At 38.6% G+C, this 18046-nt stretch overlaps 1 protein-coding gene across 2 annotated transcripts in view; it reads left to right on the top strand.

Moving 5' to 3' along the window:
* Positions 1-18046, top strand: part of rock2a (rho-associated, coiled-coil containing protein kinase 2a) — a 32736-nt gene that overhangs the window by 8637 nt on the left and 6053 nt on the right. For both annotated transcript variants that reach the window (XM_051078237.1, XM_018695177.2), the window contains 23 exons: positions 5471-5552; positions 5692-5792; positions 6134-6271; positions 6531-6791; positions 7152-7296; positions 7497-7635; positions 7991-8082; positions 8305-8464; positions 8577-8631; positions 10023-10111; positions 10200-10248; positions 10695-10830; positions 11731-11822; positions 12089-12335; positions 13876-13982; positions 14758-14917; positions 15784-15944; positions 16103-16287; positions 16398-16467; positions 16924-17027; positions 17230-17416; positions 17616-17709; positions 17816-17910. In XM_051078237.1, the coding sequence (XP_050934194.1) occupies positions 5471-5552; positions 5692-5792; positions 6134-6271; positions 6531-6791; positions 7152-7296; positions 7497-7635; positions 7991-8082; positions 8305-8464; positions 8577-8631; positions 10023-10111; positions 10200-10248; positions 10695-10830; positions 11731-11822; positions 12089-12335; positions 13876-13982; positions 14758-14917; positions 15784-15944; positions 16103-16287; positions 16398-16467; positions 16924-17027; positions 17230-17416; positions 17616-17709; positions 17816-17910 (2949 nt within the window). The remainder of the gene's footprint in view (positions 1-5470; positions 5553-5691; positions 5793-6133; positions 6272-6530; positions 6792-7151; positions 7297-7496; positions 7636-7990; positions 8083-8304; positions 8465-8576; positions 8632-10022; positions 10112-10199; positions 10249-10694; positions 10831-11730; positions 11823-12088; positions 12336-13875; positions 13983-14757; positions 14918-15783; positions 15945-16102; positions 16288-16397; positions 16468-16923; positions 17028-17229; positions 17417-17615; positions 17710-17815; positions 17911-18046) is intronic.

The following is an 18046-nucleotide window of genomic DNA, read 5'->3' as shown; positions in this document are numbered from 1 at the left end:
CTGTTGCGTCTTTCTTGCAGAGTTTACGGGCCCTGCCTGGCACAGTCCCTTCGCTCTGCCCAGCCCACCATTTATCCCCACAACTATTTTTAAAACAGCTGGAATTCAATCAAAACATTAACTTTCTGCTCAATCCTTTTAAAGCCCAGAGCAGTGCTGCTTGTTTTCTGTTCCACATGCCTAGTGATGAGATGGGTATGGGCATAGGAGGAGGGTTTTTTGGGAAACACTGCAGATGGAGTAGGGAGAGTTTGTGATGTGAGAGGCTTTCAATAGTTGGGTGATTCTTTACTGTGTTTAGTTCCTTACAGGTTAACATCATCAGATTCCTGACTGGTGCATCCACGTGGCTTTTTATTAGGTGATAAAGAGTGGAAGCAGGCAAAGGGAGTGACAGCTCCGTAATGTCAACAGCAGGTTGGGTAAATAAGATGGAAAAGAATAGAATGTGCTGAAACTGAGTGCTTATAAAACTCCTGCCTGCTGCTTCTCTGTAGCCTCAACTGGTTTCAACTCTTTGTATTTTGCAGGAGTTGCTAAGCAACCAGCCATAACCCATTGGCTGGATTACAGTATAGCAGAGATAAAATGCTCGAGCTCTATCTAATAGATACATAACAACTCATACTGATAAGCCTAACTGGACAGATACTCCTATCAGCTCGGGAAGACATTACTGTAAGCCTGTTACTGTAGCTGTACAAGAAAGTGTACTGTATATCAAACTGAGCTATAGAAACTGACATCATGGTTTGTAATTACTTAGATTGATTGCTACAAAAAAATGTTCCTTTTGTTCTAAGTGAAGCCAACATTACTGTGGATTAGGAAGGGAGAGGATCAGTGGTTGTCTGGAACAGGTTCAGAAATGTCAGATGCATTAAAGTTTAAATTGTCGATCCGGCTTTACACTTCCCCAGACACTTGTCAGTTATTTAATATTTATAAATAGCTGCTTCAACTGAGTGGCTGAGAAATGTCCTCCAGAGTCTTGTTGGCATTTTTTCTTACAGTAACATTAATGGAATCAAATTGGAGGAGCTGTGTGCAGCCATTTCTCTTGTGTAACTCCAGTGCACTAAACAGCCTATTATGTATAACCTGTGGATCTCTGCAAACCTGATGTTTTAAAATGTCTGCAAATGTAGTTTAGTGAAGTATTTAATAGATACTACTTAGGCTATCCCCTCTTCTCTGTGTAACACACATCCACTAACAACCACCAGTCCTCTTGCTGTCACCAGGGTAACATGTGTTTATTTATCCTTCCTCCATACTTGCTTCATCTTGTTTAATGGAGAGATGTAGAAATGACAGAGAAAGGGATACGTCACCATGAGGTCCAGTTTGTAGATAGGGAATGTTTGCTACGTGCCTGTTGTAAAAGTGTTGCAACACAGTGTTTACTTTGTATTTCTCATGGCAACTGTCAACCAACTGCTTTTGTCGTATTTTTCATGTCCAGAGTTGGAAATCTGTGAAACTGAATCCCCTCAGTTGTGGATTTTTTTATAGTTTGAATGTTTTGATGCAGGGCACCATCTTCCTCTACCTGCCATCCTGCTTCAGCACATAGAACCTCTGTTTATGTCCTGTTTTCCATCCTTTGCATCGGACAGAAAAGCAGATGAACCTTAGCATCCAAAAGATTTTTGCCTACACACTTTGCTGAGGTTTGGACAGTCAAGTCAAGTCAAGTCAATTTTATTTATGTAGTGCCAATTCACAACAGAAGTTATCTTGAGGCACTGTACATATAGAGCAGGTCTAGACCGTACTCTTTATCTTATAAAGATACAGTAAGTTGTTAGGATACCATTTATTGAATATGATAACAGCAATAAATCGATTACTTAGTAAATCTACAAGCTTTCATTTCTCATTAAAGCATTGACCTACATGAATAGTATATGTTTTCAGTTTGGAATCAAAATTTATGATTTATTTGAAGCCTTTTGTGTTATGACAATTATTTCTGAGCAATAGCATTTGATGCAGTAACTGGTTATCCTCCTCCATAGTCCCACAGTATAATAGATTTGCTGCTGGTATCACACACTGTGACTAAATGGAAAGGACCCCAGCTGCTTTTAAAATAATACTGCTTAACAGGTATAACAAAGATATGGGAACATCCAAAGATCCTGAAATAGATTTGAATTTGGAGATACAGGTAAACATGTATACTGTTACATAATAACCATGCAAAATTTAATATATAGAAACATGTACAACTCATTGTTACTCCATGACAGAGTAAAATTGCATTTTAAAAGGATATAGTAATGTTCTTGTGAAAGACTTATTCAGATCATAGCAAAAAACCCTATACAAGCAGTGTGTATATCGTCTGTGGTTAATGCAGTTGCTTGTCCTGGCTCCTACCACAGCAGCATCACCTTTAAAACGGACCCCAGTGAAACTTAAAGACATCATGGACCTGCAGTGTGCATATGCATGAATCACTGAGTGCCAAGGAATGACTGGGCATTGATTTCAGCTTTGACTATGTACTTACTGTCATTGAAGATGTTGTGGCAAGTAAATCTTGTGTCTATGTGCACACAACTTGCATGTAATATATGCACTGATTGCATACATGGTCACACCTTTGGCTGCCATGCATGTGTATATGTTTTTGGCTGCAGACAAATGCTGTGCAGTGGCAGTAGCAGAGAATGCTGCCTTGGAGGAAATGACTTGCACACTGGGACTGGCTTCATGACACACTGAAATTATCTGCCAGCCCTGGGGTGGGGTGGATCATTTCCTGTATTGCTGTGCTCGTAGGGAGATCCTCGTCCGTGTGCGCGTGGTTGTGTGTGTGCACGCGGATTCGGCAACCCCCTCTCCACCCCCTGGTGTGTGTTTTTTCCCTTAAATAGTAGTTTTGTGTGAGGTCAGTCCTTTAATGGGGAAGTGAAGTTGAGATGATGAAACGAAGTGTGCAGCTTGTTGCAGACTGACTGCAGCCAAGCGGAGAATGATGGAGAGAGCAGGAGGAGAGGCAGATAAGACAGAGGGAGAGCAGCAGAAAAGGGCAAAAGGGACAAAGAGAAGTACAAAGGAAGTGACGCACACATTAAACAGAAACTGTGACACCCTGTTGAGCCCTGTAACAATGGGAGAATAAGAAGCTATAGACAAGTGTATAACAGGTCTGAAAGAAACCACTTTACAGCTCTGCGTCAGAGTTGGGTTCTTGTATTCTATGTCATAACATTTGGCTTGGTCCACTGTCCAAGTTCCTCATTGACTGTTCAGGAATGCACAGCTGACAGATTTTGATAGACGATTTCCTCTCTGTAACACACTGTAACAATTAGAGGTTTGCATCTGTCTGTCTTTTGCTTATTTAATGGTTTCCCTACATTGCCTTAGATCAAACTGTATCCATTATAAGACGACTGAATGCTGCAAATTATCAATGTCCAATCAGTTTTATCTTTGCACATATGTAATTAAATTTATTTTCCCAGTACAGGCATTTATTTTTCTTTACCACTTTTCAATTTTTCCTCGTGTGTGTCCAGAACAGACACTGGTTTTTGTGTATGTGTCTGTATGATTGTGTGTATTTCTGAAAACACTCATGACCAAACACACTGCACCTGCCTTGTCATCAGGCTACATAGGTGAAGCTGATCTTTATTATGAAACTACACCAGCCTGTGTACACAATGCTGACCAGCCATATACTGTGCCGCATATTGCTCCTGCATCACTGTATAAACTCTAGTGACAGTGTATTTCAGCTGGCAAGCTAAAGCCAAAGTTGGCCAGCTAAAGTTATTCTTACTTGTGGTGGGAATTGTTGGATTTGTATAAAGTATAATAATAAAATTAATTAAAGTATAATAATATAAAGAATTCAGGCTAGACTTGCTCTATATGAAAAGTGCCTTGAGATAGCTTTTGTTGTGATTCAGTTCTGTAAAATTGACTTGACTATTACAGCTGTATCTTTATTACAGACTGTATTTAAACACATGCAATTATGCATAACAGTCACTAAAATTACAGTTGCATAACTCCTCAGAGATCTGAAACATTATTTTGCAATTCATTTAATTATTTTAGAATCAGATGTGTTGACTTATAGCATCAACTGTCATGTCATTTCCTTGACCACTGTCATAAGAATCTTGTACATGTAGAAAGTGCCAGTTCCATGAGAGTGAATGCAGCTCAGAACCAGAGACTACATACTGTGTGGAGGTGACTTCATCTCTTTTACACCCACTGCTTCATAAAGGTCACAGAAACAGTGTGTTCATCGTTTGTCAGCAGATGAATATCATCGACAGAATCAAGGAGGCAGCTGCTGATGGAAGAATTAGTCATTGTGCCTCTTTCTCGAGGAACAGAGCTGTCATTTCAAACCATTTTCTTTGCATGTAGTTGTTTGTGTAATTAGTCAGTCAAGTTGAACGCTGAATGAGATGCTGGGGTGAATGTGTTTGTTTTAATTCAGACTTGCTGTGTGCAATGATGTGGAACAGTTTTTGTTCTGTGCAGTGGTGAGAAAATATACAGAAAATAAACTCATGGTGTTCTCATGCTGCTCTCCACTGCCTTTAATGGGAAAGGTTTAAGTATTTGCTAGTTGGTTTTGCTTATTTTTTGTAAATTAGAGTTGAGACCATTTCATTTGTTTTCATAGCATTGTTGTTATAGTGTAGTTATCATCAGGAAGTGAAAGTTAAATATGTAAGTCAGGTACATTTCCTCTGTAGTTGCGCAGCATCAGATGCTCACACTGTGCAAAATTATTTAATACATTATGTCCAGGCTAAATTAAGCAAATAACATCTTATGCAAATTAAAAAACAAGAACACGTAAACTCTAATTTTATGCATGAGTTTTATGAACCTCCTCTTGTGTGCAAATGAATGCAAATAAAAAGAGAACACATTTCTTGGTTGGTGTGCTTTAATTGCAACACAGTGACTTGCAGTATGACATAACCTTTTATGATTAACACACACTCTAAAGAATGTTATAACTTGTGTTTTCTTTGTAACAGCCCATTTAGTAACACTACTGTGTACTTGAAAGAAATGACAAGAGTAGCTGATGAGTCAGTGGGTCTTTAAAATGCTGTGTTACTGCACTAGTTTTATGCTCTTTGTGCAGCACTAGATAATTTTTTTGCTTGGATGACAGACCTCTGGATCCTGTTGTTAATCCTCCTAATAGTGATGTGACCTCATGTACTTACTTCAAAACACATTACTGCCTTTGCAATGTGTATTTGTTTGTTGATAATATTCAATACTGCAGTATCAGTATGATTTCTTGACACCTTCCTTCAAAACAATGATTTTGTGATAATGGAGATGGTCACTCTCATTCATGGTTTTAATGAGCAACAGAAATCTGAGATAGCCGGCAAGGATGTTAACGATTTTGTACGTGTTTTTGTTGGTCATGACTGATGATGATGAATTTTTCATTCTCTCCATGTAGGACTCCATGAATGCCTTGGTCTTAGACCTGGACTACCCTGCACTGCGCAAGAACAAAAACATTGAAACATTCTTAAACAGATGTAAGTAATATTTGTGTGCCAGTGAGAGTGAGAGAGAGGGAGACAGAGGACATCTGTTTTCTTTCTTTCATTTATTATTGTGGTAAATTGACAACATTATTAATACAATCTTTATTCTCTTTTTACTATTGACATTTAGATGAGAAAGTCATAGGACAAATTCGAGACCTTCAGATGAAGTCTGAAGACTTTGACAGAGTTAAAGTCATTGGTCGAGGGGCATTTGGCGAAGTCCAGCTGGTGAGTGATATTTTCTCTGCCTTGGTTTTCTGGAATGACGCACTGCCTCTTTGTCTAGTTATAGCCTTTGAAAAAAGTAAATACTCCTGTACTAAGACTGTACATTCTCTACTCAGAATATTCATTTAGTGTACAACATTAAATTGAAAATATGGAATCGACTGTTATGATGGAATTACCTGATATCTAATGGCAGCCACTTGCTGTTTTTTTTCCCTCCAGCCAACATTTCTGTGTAACCTGTAATTTACCTCTTGGTCAAAATGTCCTGGTGTTCTTGAGAATCCCAAATCCTCCATTACTTTTCTATCTCTGCATAACTGAGTACCACTACTTTACAGGTCAGGCATAAAGCTTCCCAGAAGGTTTACGCCATGAAGCTGCTGAGCAAGTTTGAGATGATCAAGCGCTCAGACTCTGCCTTTTTCTGGGAAGAGAGAGATATCATGGCCTTCTCTAACAGTCCCTGGGTTGTACAGGTATGACATTAACTGTTCAGATTTATATTCTCAAAGATTTTAAATAATGTGTTTGGATGAGTTATTTGATTCTTCTTTAAAATAATAAAAAAACTGTGTGCAGACTGTTATATTTTGGATTCATATTACTTTTTCAAATAACTTTGCAATCTAACAGAACAGTCAGTAATATGTACTGATAGCAATCACCTGGTTAATCTGTTTAAAAAAAAAAAAAGATCTGTCTCTTGTAATGAGAGCCTGTGTGTGCCTTGTTTAGTTGTGCTGTGCCTTCCAAGATGAGCACTACCTCTACATGGTGATGGAGTACATGCCAGGAGGTGACTTAGTCAATCTCACCAGCACCTACGATGTGCCAGAGAAATGGGCCAAATTCTACACAGCAGAGGTCGTGATGGCCCTGGACGCCATTCACTCCATGGGCTTCATCCACCGTGACGTCAAGCCGGACAACATGCTGCTGGACAGACATGGACACCTGAAGCTGGCCGACTTTGGCACATGCATGAAGATGGACTCCGTGAGTTAAAGCTATTAGTGTGTTTTGGTGCCAATAAAATGGCTTTGGAACATGGAAGCAGGATGCAAGATAATACACTGCTAAGTGAAGACATCTTCTGTAAAAGAATAAAAGTATTTGTTCATTACTTGTGTGCAGACTCTTATATTTTGTTACATGTTACTCTTTCAAATAACTTGGCAGAAATATTGTCAGCAATATTAAATATATTAATACTAATAGTAATTGTACTATGCCAATATTTAGATAAAAGTTATCATCTGTCTTAAGATAAGACTAAAATCCTCATATGAAACTATACTGCCAAAAAACACTTCTAAGATTCTGATGTATATTGATTCCTGGATTTTTTTTTGGCAGACCGGCATGGTGCACTGTGATACAGCAGTCGGGACTCCAGACTACATCTCTCCTGAGGTGTTGAAGTCCCAGGGAGGAGATGGTTATTATGGGAGAGAATGTGACTGGTGGTCTGTAGGGGTCTTCATCTTCGAGATGCTTGTTGGTCAGTAAACATCTCATGTCACACAAGTCACAGTGATTGTACAAAACAACAATGCAGAAATAGTTCTTAATAAATGTACCTTGTTTTCTTACCCTTGTACTGTAAATTGCATGTTGCAGTCATCTCAGTACAAGAAACAACTATTGATTCCATAATAGCAGTGTAGTTTCTTTTGCTAACTCTGCTGTATTTGCTATTAGGTGACACGCCATTCTATGCTGACTCTCTGGTGGGAACGTACAGTAAGATAATGGACCATAAGAACTCTCTTAACTTTCCTGATGATGTGGAGATTTCCAAAGATGCCAAGAATATCATCTGTGCCTTCCTGACTGACAGGTATGAAGAGTTACAGTGTTTCAGTTGTTAAATATTGTCAATTGTGATGACTCCAGAAGGGACCACAGGGTCTGCTTTTATTTGTACAGCAGTACTGCAGACCTTACATAACATGTTGATGCTGTTGAGCTACATATAGGAGACTTAATGTTTACCACTGGTTTAGTTTGTGATGCTTTAGGCCAAAGGAAATTAAAGTCTTTCTTGAGTTTTAATTCAAATGCTTCCAATTACGTTCAGAAAAGAATATGTGTTGATAGGTCATGTTTTCCTGACACCACTGAAACTCTTCAACTGAGGACAAAAGGCAGCTTTAGTCACTGCTCTAAAACTCAGTCACTTTCTTTGTTTTGAGGGAGGTACGATTGGGTAGGAACGGTGTGGAGGAAATCAAGCGACACCCTTTCTTCAAGAACGACCAGTGGACCTTTGACACCATCAGAGACTGTTAGTATTACCACAATTCACACAAGCTTTCACCTGAGTCCATGAAATACATGACTCAGATACTGAACAGGAATGTCCTTCGAACAGTGGCTGTATCACAATACAAAATAGAATTATTCATTTGACACTCCTAGTTGTGTTTACATAGCACTTCCTTTTCCAGCATTTCACACTTGCCTTTTTCCTTAGTTTCTTTCTCTGTCTCTCTCTCTCTCTCTTCAGCGGTTGCCCCTGTGGTCCCAGAGCTGAGCAGTGACATAGACACCAGTAACTTTGATGAGATTGAAGATGACAAAGGCGATGTAGAAACTTTTCCCACACCTAAGGCATTTGTTGGAAATCAGTTACCCTTTGTTGGCTTCACTTACTTCAAAGAGGACCAGTAAGTTGTCAGCTTCTCTAGCTTTCTCCAGTAATTTTCAGCAGCTCAGCTTATAGATTTTTTTCAGCTGTGGTCTTAACTTTGTGTTGATTTTGTTCATTTCCTTCTTTAGGTTACTCAATGCCTCCAACAATTCTTCAGTGACCCATGAGAATTCAAAAGGAGAGGTAGGTACTTTCACTTTATATGCAACAACTGCCAGGTGCACCTTGAGCAGCTGCAGTAATACAGACTGGCCCAAGCTTCTTAGGGAATAAAGCAGGCATCAGTTTACATTGTCATACTGAAGGGCATTAAGGATTATGATGGAAATGACTCAGAAGAGGATTTCTTTTCCTGATCCCATGAATTATTAGTTCTTTGAGAGAATTTCTGTGTTCTTAGCCACACAGAAAAACTTGAGCAGTTTTGAGTTTAAGTGGCTGAGCTAAAAGCTAATCTGGGAATTCTCATTGACTTGAGTTCTAAAAGACTGCCACCCATCACAGATTTGCTGTTGTTTTTAATATGAAGTATGGAATTTAAGAATTTAATTTCCTTTTAAGATGTGTGTGTGCCAAACAAGAATATTATATGTATTTTGAGGGTAAATGGTTTTGCGGTGTAATCTCCAGAAAGAGCTTATCCTCCAAGTTCAAATCAAAACTCTAACACTGCAATAATGAATATTTTTATATCAACAAAGAATCAAATGACTATGTGTACTGTGAAAGGGTCATGACAAAACCACAGAGAATTATCACCCGACCTGAATCAGCACCTCAATCCTCCGTTCTACAAAACTTCTCACGTCATAGCCTTGGTTGTACAGTCTGCAGCTTTACTGTTTTGGCTCTTTTTTCTTTTCTTTTTTTTTTAAGCAAAAAGTGCTGATAAATCCACTGTAGGCCACATGCCCTCCACAAAGCAGCTGACAGGCAACTAACTGGTGACCATAGTGGAGCATTTTGCAACTGAAGAGACAGAGGAAGGAGATATTTCCCTCAGCTGTGAATATTTGACTTGCATTAATCAGGTGGCCAGAAATACAACCCTGAATAAATGTTAATGATGCTCTGTGCCTGTTTGATGTTTAAGTAGGCAACTATACACTGTTTGCACAACAATTTAAATGGTTCAGTGGCTCCCAGGTGGTCAGAGATAGGTTAATGTAGATTTAATGATCACATAGTTATCATCATCATAGCTTTAGCTTCAGCCTACACCCTTTTGGTTTTGTTTTGGAAATGGAAATGGAAATTATGTTTTCTTTTTTATTGTTTTTTCTGTTTAAAAAGGAAATGGAACTGAATAAATATGAATTTAAAAGAGATTAATTAAGGATTGTGATGTTCAGATTGTTTATGAAACTATTTTTTAAGTTGTTCTTCATAATGTACAAATTAAAAAATGCTCCTGACAGTACTAGTTGTGTAAATTGTTTCATTGCATAGTACACATTTAAGTCATAGGAAAGATGGATGATAAGCAGTAATAGGTTGCAGTAAAACAGTAAAATGTTTTTAATATGAGCATTTGATGAGTCCTAAAAGTCACATTATATATTTTTACTCTCCAGTCAGCAGCATTACAGAAGAAACTTCGCCTCCTAGAGGTGCAGCTAAATAATGAGAAGCAGGTCAAAGATGATCTAGATCAGAAACACAGGTACAGTAGCTGTTGCACTAATAACATACTTGAGCACAGTGGCTCTAATCATCAAAAGTCTCATAAATGTCCTTTTTCCTTTCTGCAGAGCTGCCACTGCTCGTCTGGACAAAATCTCTAAAGAACTTGAAGAAGAGGTAGGCAAATCATTTTGAAACTGCTATAAAAAGATTCTATAGTGCTGACACCTGTTATAGTTGAAGATCACTTGAATATCTTTGGGTTTGTCCTGACTTTTAATATTTGCTTGTGCAACAACCCTGTTTCCCCACTGGGATCATATAAATTCCATCTTCTTCATCCATTTGTATGGCCTTTCCCTACACCTGTATTTAAGTCAGAATAATGGTTTCTTATTATCCACATTTTTCGGTTGAATGCCAGTGTTTCATATCTAGCGAGGTTCAGCCAGAGTGCTTGCAGAATTCTAATAACCACATTAAAATGTCTGTTGGGATTGGGATTTGTGTTAAACCCTCGATTGGATCCTCAGGAACCATTTCTCATAAAGTTGTGGAATCACAGTAGTGTGAAACCAGCCCTACAGGACATGTTGAACAAGGAATTTAATGACCGATTCCAGGTGAGTGGAAGGAAGAACCTGGAGTCGAGTCTGAGGCAGCTGGAGAGAGAGAAGGCCCTGCTGCAGCACAAGAGCCTGGAGAGCCACCGCAAGGCCGAGAGCGAGGCTGACAGGAAACGCTGCCTGGAGAATGAAGGTGACATGAGACTAGTAGATAAGTAGATGAATCAAATAGTGTTTTTTTTGTTTAAAATATTACTTACAGACCTTATATTTACTTTGTTGAATAAGAAGTGTATGGTCAATAATCATATCGGTATTAGATTATACTGAGGCAAAATGTCATGTACTGATGTGACACTGTGAATTCATTATTCCGTTCCACAATTAAATATCTTTCTTTCACTAACAGAGTGAGACATTAAAATATACTGCTTAGCAAGTGGAAGCAGATTTGATGCATCATATATGTGTTTTGGATTTGGAGACTTTTTAGAAGCAAATGTAGTAGCACACTTTCAATTTGGTGCCAAGGGATCATAGTGTCTTTTGTGCAGTTAAGACTGCTTGTGTTATTAGAAACTTTCTGGTTTGCTTTTGATAATAAAGGAATTTTGATGCTAGTATAGTGATAATGTGGATAATACTGCCATCAGCTGGTCAGAGGGACTTGAGAAACACTGGTGCAAACATGTTTACCAGAGGAAAATGGTTTAAAAGGGCTACTTGCTTTGCCTTGCTTTGCTCTTGCTATATTGATATTGAGAAATGACACTCAAACCATTTTGAATTAGCTATTGTTCTGTTTCATGATATCCAAACTCCTCACTGATTAAAATTAGATGAATACCAGAGTATTTACAATTTAAAAGAGTTTTGTTTTCAAAAGCAGTATCGAATTTGCTTACATTGTGTATCTATGCTCTTTTCAACTGCTGGAGATTTGGGATCCACTTTTTAAACTTCTCATCTATTGTTATTTTAATACAGCTTAAGTAAGAAACTCTGCGCATACTTGAACTTTACATAGAGACTTTCCTTAATTAAAACAGAGTTCATTGTAATATATTGGTCTCTGTTCTTCTGTGTCATGCAGTCAACAGCCTACGAGACCAGCTGGATGACATGAAAAGAAGAAACCAGAATTCACACATTTCGAATGAGAAGAACATTCACCTACAGAAACAGGTTTGTGTCACTTTCTGTTAAGTTTTGTCAGTGGACACTGAATTAAGGGAAGTAAGATGTCAAGAGATCCGTGAAGGTCACAGATCACGGATAACAGGGCTAATATACGTATATTCTCTCTCTCTTTTTTTTTTTTTTTTTTTCCAAATTAAGGTACTTTATCTGGAAATAAGTATGTACTGGACTCCCAATGTACGTTACTAAAGACATTAGATCTGATAGAAACTGGCCCTCAGACAAATTTTTTTTATTACTGTCTCCATCAGCTGGAAGAAGCCAACACGCTGCTGCGGGCTGAGTCAGAGGCAGCGACAAGGCTCCGGAAAACCCAGACAGAGAGCAGCAAGCAGTTGCAGCAGCTGGAGGCCAACGTACGCGAGCTGCAGGACAAATGCTGTCTGCTGGAGCGCAGCAAGCTGAGTCTGGAGAAGGAATGCATCAGCCTGCAGGCAGCCCTGGAGACGGAGAGGAGGGAGCACAGCCAGGGCTCTGAGACCATCAGTGATCTTATGGGTGGGTGAAACACACACATACTCTGTAATACAGGACCTAGAAAGACTCCTTCACAGGCCTGGAAAGGCTTTAAATGTATGAATTATCATTATTATTTTTGTTATTGTTATTTATTTGTTTTTTTTAGGGTGATTTTTACATTTTAATCGCAGTTTAGAATTATTCCCAATGTGCTACAGTCCTTGTCAAACACACTAAGCCAGGGTTTCACACATGCTCCTCTCAAACACCTAGAAACAATAAACTAAACACAGAAAATCATAAGGAACACCTAAACATGAATATAGGACTGTGTGTGATCAGAAAAAACAATGTGATAATGAATATTTGGAATGGGCTGCAGTACTGCAGGTTGAATATTGCATTGAAATTCACCTCGGTGTATGAAATGCTGTTTTGAAGAGATGCTGACCTGTATTTTTATGAGGTGGAAATTCTATTACACGCCTTGTATAAAAATGAGGTATCTCTGCCCCTTCAAGTTATTTTATTCTGCCTGCCTTGCAGCTTACATGGCAGATTTATGAGGGCAGCTAGGTGGGCAGAAGCAATGTGCCGCACTAATACTGAGGGCACCAAAGAGGCTTTCCAAGCCTTAAGAAAGCGTTTGCGCTGCAGAGCAGTTGTCGCCAGAAGCCATTCAGCAAATACCACATTCACTCTCTGTGTTGAGATGTTGTTGTTATGTGTGAGAGAGGTTGATTTGAATGTATTTGGAAGGGCTTTTATGAAAACATGATTTTCTGGAGGTGCTATACTGAGTCACAAAGGCCTCAAGTCCAGATAAAACAAAAACAAATACATCTGATATTTACAGGTTTAAGCCCCCTTCGACAACTGGCTGAACAAATCTTATATGAAACACTCATAAGCCCTTGAATGAAACCATGGCCGGTTGCTTCGTTGTTGCCAGTCAGCGTATAACAGTGACAGACTGTGGTTGTACTGGTCACCTCCCAGGATACATTTGTGTAACTGTCCGAGGGAGTATGTTTACATCAGGACTATTAATTCAACAATGATCTGATTAAGGCAGTAATCAGGCCAGTTAAACTGTCATATAACAGCTTTTATCTGGTGGTGTGAATTGAAGTGAGGTCATATTCAAAACAAACAGCTCAGTTAACACACCCAGATTCCTGCTCTGTCTCTGCCTTTGTTTGAATGTGAAAATGCCACAGTCAACTTTCTCTCAGCTTTTGTCAAACTGCTGTTGTAATTCAGTCTGCAATGAACCACTCTCTCCAAAGAACTAGGATATTGGAGAAAAAGCATTTATTTGAACCACGTAAATATTCAGAATTAAATATTGCCCTAAAGCTGAAACAAACTCACTGTGGTACATGGCTTTGCTGACATTAACAAGGTGGACAAGAAAAGGAAAAACCCTGAACTTCTTGCTGGGGCTTTGATTAGGTGGGAGTGTGTGTAAACATACAGTGCAAGTGTTTAGGTTGTTGTATTGTAAATGCATGCGTTGGATGCATTTTCTCTTCTTGAAACCTGTTTCTCTGAGCACTCTCTTGGATTTGTCTTGCAGGACGCATCTCTGGTCTAGAGGAGGAGGCGCGTCAGCAGAGACAGGCTCTGTCCAAAGCTGAAACTGAGAAGAGACAACTTCAGGAGAAACTCACTGATCTAGAGAAGGTAAATCAAAAAATCTGACAGAAACTGAAATGTGATCATAAACCTTTGTTTATTGTCTTTTTGTAAATGTATTATTTTTTGGCATTTAGCATCTCTTGTATTTTTTAGACCTAGAATGCTTCTCCTGTGAGTGAGTAAGTTATAGGCCTAATCAAAGTTATATTAAGAGTATTTGTGAAGATAATAGTATATCTGTTTAGGGATTTGCCCATCGCCATCTCTTTCTTAATTTAAAATCAACAGGGTGTCCAGTCATTCAATTGCTATTTGTACTTGTATGGTGAACAGATGAAGTGCTAAGATTTTAATACAGTGGGAGCATCACAACAGATTTTGTATCTAGAAAATTATTTAAGAGGCTTGAAACCTCATTCTTTAGGTATAAATTACAGATTGCGTTGCAAAATTATTGCTGCTGCCTTTTTTGAATTGTAACCCTCGAAGTAGTGCATTAATCACTGGTGATTTCTCTCATTGAACACTTTAAAGTGTCTTTTGTTTCTACACAGCATTGTCCCCTGAGAGTATAGATGAGTAGGAGTAGGAGTTTATAAAATCGTTGTGGTGTTTTAATGAGTTTACTATAGCTGTTTCACTGATTATAATGTGTTTCTGAGCTTCTGAACTCTGAATTCTGCTGCAGTTTGTATTTTTTCATGAATAAAAAGATGCACTGTTTTTGTCAAGATCTTACTGTGATGCCCAGCTAGATTTCACCCCTGGTGTTCCTTTGGGTATATCACAACACCTCTGCTCTTGTTTCATCTCTGTACAGGAGAAGAGCAACAAAGAGATTGATTTGACCTACAAGCTGAAGGTGCTGCAGCAGGAGCTGGAGCAGGAGGAGACCTCTCATAAGGCCACCAGGGCGCTGCTGGCAGACAAGAGCAAGATCAAAGTAACCATCGAGGGTGCCAAGTCAGAGTCAATGAAGGGTGAGGGCACTGACCTTTTGTTCCCAGGACATTGTTCTATCACATAACCACTTGTTTACTTCAATAGTCTGTTCATCCCAGTTTGGACCAAATTAGACATTATGTCTTGTGAAAGAATTCATACAAGATTTAAACTTAATGAAATGATTCCTGACTTCACTGCAACTTTTAATTTGTGCAACAAGCACTGTGTCAGTGTTTTGTGCAAAATTGGAAGTTAGATGATGTATTCATGTATTTGTTTTAAATACTTGTCTCTAAATTCTATATAATGAAGTAATATCAGTATTGCTATCAGGCTAGTCATCCACTGCGATTGTGGTTATTATGATATTTTGATATTAATATATATTCAATATAATTTATATATTATCTTTTGCTGGTCTGAAAATTACAGTTGAGCAATACAATTTTTGTTATGTATATATATATATATATATATATATGTGTGTGTGTGTGTGTGTGTGTGTATGTATATGTATAGTTATTGTAAGCCTCCATTGAACATTAAATCACCCATATATTGTATCAAGAGAAATGCAGTATTGTCAACCCAACCAGAAACTCACAAACAGAGCGTGGTGCGTTATCATCAAAGGGAAAATCCATATGAAATTTCCATTTTATTGTGAAATATCAGCTGCTGTTTTTAATTTTTGTTTGCATTTTAATAAGCTTAAAAACACAGGTGAACTTTTTTCAGCATTACAATATACTTAATTTTGTTAAAAAAAAAAAAAAAAAGTACTTTCCAGCAAGACTGTGTTCTAGCTGTTCTCCATTAGTCACGGTGTAAAAACCTCAAATGAAACGCAGTGGTTTTTTCATAACCTTACCACCTTATCTTGTGTTTGACACCTGTGCAGAATTGGAGCAGAAACTGGCAGAGGAGCGAGCAGCCAAACTGCGTCTGGAGAACAGAATACTGGAGCTGGAGAAACACAGCAGCATGATGGACTGTGACTATAAACAGGCCTTACAGAAATTAGATGAGCTGCGCAGACACAAGGACCGCCTCACTGAGGAGGTGAGTGTTTATATTCTGTATTCTGAGGAATAACTGTTATTCATCAGCTGGCTACAAAAACAGGAAGCACAGATAAAACAATAATTAAATCAACATTATAAACAATTAAAACACACTTCTCATCTCTTTCTCCCTCTGTATTTCATCCATTCTTTCAGGTGAAGAACCTGACGCTGAAGATTGAGCAGGAGACTCAGAAGCGTAACCTGACTCAGAATGACCTGAAGGCTCAGAACCAGCAGCTCAACGCTCTGAGAACCTCAGAGAAACAGCTCAAACAGGAAACAAATCACCTGCTGGACATTAAACGCAGCTTGGAGAAACAGAACCAAGAGCTGCGCAAGTCAGTTTACATTTTATTTCACATTTTGTGCACACTCCTGTCTTCTTGAGCTTTCACATTTTACCAAAAGGAGGATAATGACTAATTTAAGTTTCGGTTTTTGTCCACAGAGAAAGACAGGACACAGATGGGCAAATGAAGGAATTACAGGACCAGTTAGAAGCTGAACAGTATTTCTCTGTGAGTCTATATTCTGCTTTGTAATCACAAATGAGAATGTAAAATTACAAAGTGCAAAACATTATGGTTCTATATCTTGGTTGTTGAGTGCGTGGGCTGTAATGTGCCATCAAAACAACATTCCTTTTATTTCAGTAATGCATGTTGTTGTGTGGATTGAATAGCTGAAGCAGTATTCACAGTTCAATAGATACCAGTTCAATTTTTCACATATTTTAAAAATAATATGAACATTACTAATGATGGAACTTTATAGTTTTATTTTACGTAACTGTACACACTGTATATATTCATTATTATTCAGGAAAGATTTGACTTTATGAAACTTCCATACTTACACATACATACAATCTTGCCTTGGTAAATGTATAACAGTAGCAAAGAGTTGCGTCACAACGTATTTTGATGTAGTATCTGAGTGCGAGGTGTGTCTGACCTCTCTCCTGTGTTTTGCAGACGTTGTATAAGACCCAGGTTCGTGAGCTGAAGGAGGAGTGTGAGGAGAGAAACAAGCTCTATAAAGATGTGCAGCAGTCTCTGCAGGAGCTTCAGGAGGAGAGGTGCTGTGCTGTTTGAAAATCTGATAGTTTCTTTGTTATCCTCCTAAAACACATGACAAAATCTAATATACTTACGAAACAAAAATAATAAATAAAACAAAATAAGGAAGGAGTGGTCAGTTGGTTTGCACCAATGTTGATATGCTGTATTAGTGATTAATAGTGGTTCAGTATTTTGATTTTGTTTTTTAACTTCTTTCAGGGACTCATTGGCGGCTCAGCTTGAGATCACTCTGACTAAAGCTGACTCAGAGCAGTTGGCGCGCTCCATTGCTGAGGAGCAGTACTCAGACCTGGAGAAGGAGAAAATAATGAAGGAGCTAGAACTGAAGGAGATGATGGCCCGCCATCGTCAAGAGCTCGCTGAGAAGGACATCACCATCAGCTCGGTGAGTCGCATTGACCTCTGATTCATTCCTTCATAGGAACCCCTCAGTGTGTAAACACACACAGGAGGGAGTAGATGCATTGCATGCTCAAACTTTAGAAAGACGCAGTGGAAACAGAGATAAACTTTAGCGCTCAAGTTGGACAACAGGTGGCAGATAGCTTAGACAGTGCTCCTAATTCATTTCCTGTTGTATGCAGCTGGAGGAGGCCAATCGCACCCTGACCAGTGATGTGGCCAACCTCGCCAATGAGAAAGAGGAGCTAAACAACAAACTGAAGGAGGCAATAGAAGGTATTTAAAATGTTGAAACTTCAAATGTTCCATTTAAAATTTAATCACAAGCAAATTATTGCTGTTGGGGTTCACATTTCTCTTTTTTGTGTCTTTATTTTTTCAGAGTCAGAGAAGTCAAAGGATTGGGAGCAGCAGATCAGCCAGATGAAGCAGGCATTTGAAAAGCAGCTGCAATCCGAGAGGACACTGAAAACTCAGGTAAGTCTGTTTAAAACTTCAGCAAATTGACAACTAAACCAAAGCTAATTAGTACCATACATATACTTCACTGTGAGTAAGAACTAAATTTTAGAGACGACCAACTCTTTTGGATTTGAGTTATTTCTCTGGGAAG

Source organism: Lates calcarifer, linkage group LG19 (genome assembly GCF_001640805.2).
Source record: "Lates calcarifer isolate ASB-BC8 linkage group LG19, TLL_Latcal_v3, whole genome shotgun sequence".
Classification (NCBI taxonomy): domain Eukaryota; kingdom Metazoa; phylum Chordata; class Actinopteri; family Centropomidae; genus Lates; species Lates calcarifer.
This window is presented reverse-complemented; position numbering and strand designations above follow the sequence as displayed.